The sequence below is a fragment of the Eucyclogobius newberryi genome, unplaced genomic scaffold (genome assembly GCF_026437365.1).
Source record: "Eucyclogobius newberryi isolate DKJ021-1_F unplaced genomic scaffold, fEucNew1.0.hap1 SCAF_47, whole genome shotgun sequence".
NCBI classification, from domain to species: domain Eukaryota; kingdom Metazoa; phylum Chordata; class Actinopteri; order Gobiiformes; family Gobiidae; genus Eucyclogobius; species Eucyclogobius newberryi.
Genome location: NW_027316134.1, coordinates 547,962 through 555,000, shown reverse-complemented (window position 1 = coordinate 555,000; position 7,039 = coordinate 547,962). Strand labels below are relative to the sequence as shown.

Genomic DNA, 7,039 nt, shown 5'->3' with positions numbered 1-7,039 from the left:
TAACTGTAGGCCGCTAATTGTAGGCCTTGTGTTTGTAGGACGCATGTAAACACTAACTGTTGGCCTCGCGTTTGTAGGAAGTCTGTAAACGCTAACTGTAGGCCTTGTGTTTGTAGGACGTATGTAAACGCTAACTGTAGGCCTCGTGTTTGTAGGACGTTTGTAAACGCTAACTGTAGGCCTTGTGTTTGTAGGACGTATGTAAACGCTGACTGTAGGCTTCGTGTTTGTAGGACGCATGTAAACACTAACTGTAGGCCTCGTGTTTGTAGGACGCATGTAAACACTAACTGTAGGCCTCGTGTTTGTAGGACGCATGTAAACACTAACTGTAGGCCTCGTGTTTGTAGGACGTATGTAAACGCTAACTGTAGGCCGCTAACTGTAGGCCTCGTGTGTGTAGGAAGTATGTAAACGCTAATTGTAGGCCTTGTGTTTGTAGGAAGTATGTAAACGCTAACTGTAGGCCGCTAACTGTAGGCCTCGTGTGTGTAGAAAGTATTTAAACACTAACTGTAGGCCTTGTGTTTGTAGGAAGTATGTAAACGCTAACTGTAGGCCGCTAACTGTAGCCCTCGTGTTTGTAGGACGCATGTAAACACTAACTGTAGGACGCATGTAAAAACTAACTGTAGGCCTCGTGTTTGTAGGACGTATTTAAACACTAACTGTAGGCCTCGTGTTTGTAGGACGTATTTAAACACTAACTGTAGGCCTCGTGTTTGAAGGACGTATGTAAACACTAACTGTAGGCCTCGTGTTTGTAGGACGTATGTAAACACTAACTGTAGGCCTCGTGTTTGTAGGACGTATGTAAACACTAACTGTAGGCCTCGTGTTTGTAGGACGTATGTAAACACTAACTGTAGGCCTCGTGTTTGTAGGACGTATGTAAACACTAACTGTAGGCCTCGTGTTTGTAGGACGTATGCTTATTTACATAATGCTAATTTAAAGACTCTCAATGTGGCATAAAGACTCAGGACTGGATAAGGACTGGATTTGGACTTGATTTTGATAGGATTTGGACTAGATTAGGACTGGAGTAGGACTGGATTTGGACTTGATTTGGACTGGATTTTGACAGCATTGGGACTCGATTAGGACTGGATTTGGACTAGATTTGGACTAGATTAGGACTCGATTAGGACTGGATTTGGACTAGATTTGGACTGAATTTGGAATGGATTTTGACAGGATTTGGACTAGATTAGGACTAGATTAGGACTCGATTAGGACTGGATTTGGACTGGATTTGGAGTGGATATGGACTGGATTTGGACTGGATATAGACAGGCTTTGGACTGGATTTGGACTGGATTTGGACTAGATTAGGACTGGACTTGGACTGGATTTGGACTAGATTAGGACTGGATTTGGACTAGATTAGGACTGGATTTGGACTGGATTTGGACTAGATTAGAACTGGATTTGGACTGGATTTGGACTGGATTTGGACTAGATTTGGACTGGATTTGGACTGGATTTGGACTAGATTTGGACTGGATTTGGACTGGATTTGGACTAGATTTGGACTGGATTTGGACTGGATTTGGACTAGATTTGGACTGGATTTGGACTAGATTTGGACTAGATTAGGACTGGATTTGGACTAGATTAGGACTGGATTTGGACTGGATTTGGACTAGATTAGAACTGGATTTGGACTGGATTTGGACTGGATTTGGACTAAATTTGGACTGGATTTGGACTAGATTTGGACTGGATTTGGACTGGATTTGGACTAGATTTGGACTGGATTTGGACTGGATTTGGACTAGATTTGGACTGGAGGTGAAGATTTGACACTTGCTTATCATTATTATTGATATTTTTTTCCGCAGAGAATGGTTTCGTTCACGTCCGATCTGAAAGCAGCAGAAGGCTTGTTGCAGCGCGCCATCCAAACTGTAGAGGGCACTCAGAAGCTGGACACGGCTCAGGTCAGTCCCATTTACAGAAGTCCGAATGTCCACGCTCTTTCTACAGAGGGCGCTATTCAGGGCTCACGCCGTTTTGTAGTGTGTCCCAATGTCCAGCAGGTGAAAAGATAATGTACTCAAAACTTCCCACGATGCACCTTGAAAAGTAGTGTCCAGCGATGGTCACTAGGGGTCACGAGGGACGAGAAGGAGGGGTCAGGGGATGAGAAGGAGGGGTCAGGGGACGAGAAGGAGGGGTCAGGGTGGTCATTCGGATGCAGCTGTCTCCGGTCATATGCCACTTCCTGTGCCACCAGAACGTCCTCGCCCCGTATTGGGTGAAAACTAACAGTGTCAACAGATCAGAGATCCAAAATGAAAATCATATCGTTTTGCTCCAAATTCATCATATTGATCCTGGCACAGCAGCCACAGACGGAGAAGTTAGTGAATATTTTCATTAAATCTCGAGGAAGGAGTTAACAAACAAATGACCTGGAGGATTAAAGAGTTGTAGATGTCGGGATGCGACACACAGTCACTGTGTACGGTCAGTTAAGGGACGTCTCTCGAGCCCGATTTCTCTTAGTCTCCTCAGGAGGTGTTCATACTGAGGCGTGTGTCCCTCCTCAGGAGGTGTTCATACTGAGGCATGTGTCCCTCCTCAGGAGGTGTTCATACTGAGGCGTGTGTCTCTCCTCAGGAGGTGTTCATACTGAGGCGTGTGTCCCTCCTCAGGAGGTGTTCATACTGAGGCGTGTGTCTCTCCTCAGGAGGTGTTCATACTGAGGCGTGTGTCCCTCCTCAGGAGGTGTTCATACTGAGGCGTGTGTCCCTCCTCAGGAGGTGTTCATACTGAGGCGTGTGTCTCTCTTCAGGAGATGTTCATACTGAGGCGTGTGTCTCTCCTCAGGAGGTGCTCATACTGAGGCGTGTGTCTCTCTTCAGGAGGTGTTCATACTGAGGCGTGTGTCCCTCCTCAGGAGGTGTTCATACTGAGGCGTGTGTCTCTCCTCAGGAGGTGTTCATACTGAGGCGTGTGTCCCTCCTCAGGAGGTGTTCATACTGAGGCGTGTGTCCCTCCTCAGGAGGTGTTCATACTGAGGCGTGTGTCTCTCTTCAGGAGGTGCTCATACTGAGGCGTGTGTCCCTCCTCAGGAGGTGTTCATACTGAGGCGTGTGTCTCTCTTCAGGAGGTGCTCATACTGAGGCGTGTGTCTCTCTTCAGGAGGTGTTCATACTGAGGCGTGTGTCCCTCCTCAGGAGGTGTTCATACTGAGGCGTGTGTCTCTCCTCAGGAGGTGCTCATACTGAGGCGTGTGTCTCTCTTCAGGAGGTGTTCATACTGAGGCGTGTGTCCCTCCTCAGGAGGTGTTCATACTGAGGCGTGTGTCTCTCCTCAGGAGGTGTCCCGGAGCGTGGAGCAGCAGCGCTCTCTGATGCTGGAGGTTCTGAAGGATCCTGGGCTCATGAAGCTGCAGAGAGAAGGAGGCTCGGTCCTGGCTCAAGTCCGCAAAGACCAGCCTCGCTTCCCCCGCTCCCACGACTACAGGTTAGCCCCTCCCCCGCTCCCACGACTACAGGTTAGCCCCTCCCCCGCTCCCATGACTACCGGTTAGCCCCTCCCCCGCTTCCATGACTACAGGTTAGCCCCTCCCCCGCTCCCACGACTACAGGTCAGACACGCTTTAGCCCCTCCCCTCACGACTACAGGTCAGACACGCTTTAGCCCCTCCCCCTCGACAGGTGTTTAAAGTTCTCGTTGTCTCCTGCTCCTCAGGAATTGGCTGGAATCGGCGTCGCTGCTCTACAACTCTGTGGAGGAGAAGCTTCACTCTCTGGTGATGAAGTCCAACGTGAGCCTTCAGCGTCTGGAGTGTCTGCTCTCGCTGCGACAGGCCGAGAATTGTGTGTGCGAGGTGCGTTTCACAATCAAACTGACAACCACAAGAGGGCGCTCTAGGCTCTAAGCGACGCTGAAGAAGAATCTGCACTTCCTCTTCCTCCGGAGTTTTTGGAGTTGTTTAGAAGTGACACAGAGGAAGAAGAATTCAATGGATTTAGTGATTTGGGGTAAAACTGATGCTTTGCTAAACTTGTTAGCATGTTCTTTATGCTATAGTTATCTGAATAACTGTTCATATGTTACGTTAACATACCAGACACTTACCACAGTTCTGTCTGTGCCTCATGTAGCTGAAGGTGTTAGCGTTAGCATACCTCATGTAGCTGAAGGTGTTAGCGTTAGCATACGTCATGTAGCTGAAGGTGTTAGCGTTAGCATACGTCATGTAGCTGAAGGTATTAGCGTTAGCATACGTACACCTATTCACCATGTTCTCTCATCTGTTATTTTAAACTGCATTTAAACATGAAATATTTATCTTGGTCATGGATTTTATCAAATACATTTCCCCCAAAAATGCCACTTATGTATGTTTTTATCTTCTCTATTATGCATTTTTTGGCTGGTGCGACTTAGAAAATACGGTACTTGTGTGTTTAGGCTTAAGTGCACTTGTTGTGTGTTCAGACTTGTTAAGTGTACTTGTTGTGTGTTCAGACTTGTTTAGTGTACTTGTTGTGTGTTCAGACTTGTTTAGTGTCCTTGTTGTGTCTTCAGACTTGTTAAGTGCACTTGTTGTGTGTTCAGGCGTGTTAAGTGTACTTGTGTGTTCAGGCATGTTAAGTGTACTTGTGTGTTCAGGCATGTTAAGTGTACTTGTTGTTTGTTCAGGTGTGTTAAGTGTACTTGTTGTGTGTTCAGACTTAAGTGTACTTGTGTGTTCAGGCGTGTTAAGTGTACTTGTTGTGTGTTCAGGCGTGTTAAGTGTACTTGTGTGTTCAGGCATGTTAAGTGTACTTGTTGTTTGTTCAGGTGTGTTAAGTGTACTTGTTGTGTGTTCAGACTTAAGTGCACTTGTGTGTTCAGGTGTGTTAAGTGTACTTGTTGTGTGTTCAGGCGTGTTAAGTGTCCTTGTTGTGTGTTCAAACTTGTTAAGTGTACTTGTTATGTGTTCAGACTTAAGTGTCCTTGTTGTGTGTTCAGGCGTGTTAAGTGTACTTGTTGTGTGTTCAGGCTTAAGTGTCCTTGTTGTGTGTTCAGGCATGTTAAGTGTCCTTGTTGTGTGTTCAGGATTGTTAAGTGTCCTTGTTGTGTGTTCAAGCTTGTTAAGTGTCTTTGTTGTGTGTTCAGGCTTGTTAAGTGTACTTGTTGTGTGTTCAGGATTGTTAAGTGTCCTTGTTGTGTGTTCAAGCTTGTTAAGTGTCTTTGTTGTGTGTTCAGGCTTGTTAAGTGTACCTGTTGTGTGTTCAGACTTAAGTGTTCTTGTTGTGTGTTCAGGCTTGTTAAGTGTACTTGTTGTGTGTTCAGACCGGCGGGTGGCTGAGCTCGGAGGCGGAGCAGGTTCTGAAGGAGTCGTGGCCTTCAGAGGAAACACTGACCGCGGCCGAGGAGGCGCTGCACAGCTTCACCGTCTTCATGGGCGTGGCCAGAGTACGACTTCTGCACTTTCATTTAGACACAAATCCATCTGATGTCACAAAATAAGGACAATCCTGGATTTTACCGCATTTACTGCACATTTAACCGCACATTATAAGATAAGATATTCCTTTATTGTCCCACATGGGGAAATTTCATTGGTGCAACGCAGGTAGATCCAGAGGTAGATACAGAAGAACATGACACACACTTAACACACAAATACATGTTAATCCTTTTGTAATAGAATCAAACTGACTCATTTGCAGGAGAAGCAGGAGTCGTCCTCTAAACTGATGAAGAGCGCGGTGAAGATCCTCCAGAGCACCGCCGAACCCGGTCCCACCACAGAAGTACTGCAAACGCTGGTCAACACGTTCCAGTCCAACATGGCCGACTTCATGGTGCGAGCGGAGCGAAGGCGCCGCGACCTGGACACTCTGGTGCAGGTCCACTCCTTCTGCCAGCAGGTGAGGGCCGCGGGGGGCAGCCGAGAGCGTGGGACGCAGCGAGCCCGGGCGTGAAAGGGCCTCGAGTCTCGGCAGTTGCAACACAAAGCCACTAGAGGGTGGGACGCAGTGAGCCCGGGCGTGAAAGGGTCTCGAGTCGCTGTAGTTACAACACAAAGCCACTAGAGGGTCGGACGCAGTGAGACGGGGGTGAAAGGGTCTCGAGTCGCTGTAGTTACAACACAAAGCCACTAGAGGGTCGGACGCAGTGAGACGGGGGTGAAAGGGTCTCGAGTCTCTGTAGTTACAACACAAAGCCACTAGAGGGTCGGACGCAGTGAGACGGGGGTGAAAGGGTCTCGAGTCTCTGTAGTTACAACACAAAGCCACTAGAGGGTGGGACGTAGTGAGACGGGGTTGAAAGGGTCTCGAGTCTCTGTAGTTACAACACAAAGCCACTAGAGGGTGGGACGCAGTGAGACGGGGGTGAAAGGGTCTCGAGTCTCTGTGATTACAACACAAAGGCACTAGAGGGTCGGACGCAGTGAGCCCGGGCGTGAAAGGGTCTCGAGTCTCTGCAGTTACAACACAAAGTCACTAGAGGGTGGGACGCAGTGAGACGGGGGTGAAAGGGTCTCGAGTCTCTGTGATTACAACACAAAGGCACTAGAGGGTCGGACGCAGTGAGACGAGGGTGAAAGGGTCTCGAGTCGCTGCAGTTACAACACAAAGTCACTAGAGGGTGGGACGCAGTGAACCCGGGCGTGAAAGGGTCTCGAGTCTCTGTAGTTACAACACAAAACCACTAGAGGGTGAGACGCAGTACTTTCCCTTCTCTCTCGTTCTACTTTAGTAAATATTGTGTACTTCCTGTCACTTTGGGTTCAATAAATAAATAGAGACATTCTGACTGAGATCTGCACACTATTCAGCGTTAACGTTTGGATACAATTATGGGATTATGGGGATAAAATATAACCCTTTAGAAAGAAGTGTAATGACTCTATAGTAATAAAGGGTTGTGATGTAGAGACTTACAGAAGGTTTTAGGCTCTAACGTCTGTGATTAAAATCAGGTCGAGTCATTTCTGACCCTTTAGTGGTGCACAAGTAAAAGTGCTGTACTGTACGTAGTTACAGTGGATACTTTTTACGTTTACTTCACTACATTTGAGAACTTTCTA

At 47.5% G+C, this 7,039-nt stretch overlaps 1 protein-coding gene across 1 annotated transcript in view; it reads left to right on the top strand.

Moving 5' to 3' along the window:
* The window catches only part of LOC140380414 (pleckstrin homology domain-containing family G member 4B-like), a 44,480-nt gene that overhangs the window by 15,241 nt on the left and 22,200 nt on the right, over nucleotides 1-7,039 (top strand). Inside the window, 5 exon segments of the mRNA XM_072464418.1 lie at nucleotides 1,845-1,943; nucleotides 3,326-3,474; nucleotides 3,703-3,841; nucleotides 5,296-5,418; nucleotides 5,676-5,876. Of these exon segments, the coding sequence (XP_072320519.1) occupies nucleotides 1,845-1,943; nucleotides 3,326-3,474; nucleotides 3,703-3,841; nucleotides 5,296-5,418; nucleotides 5,676-5,876 (711 nt within the window).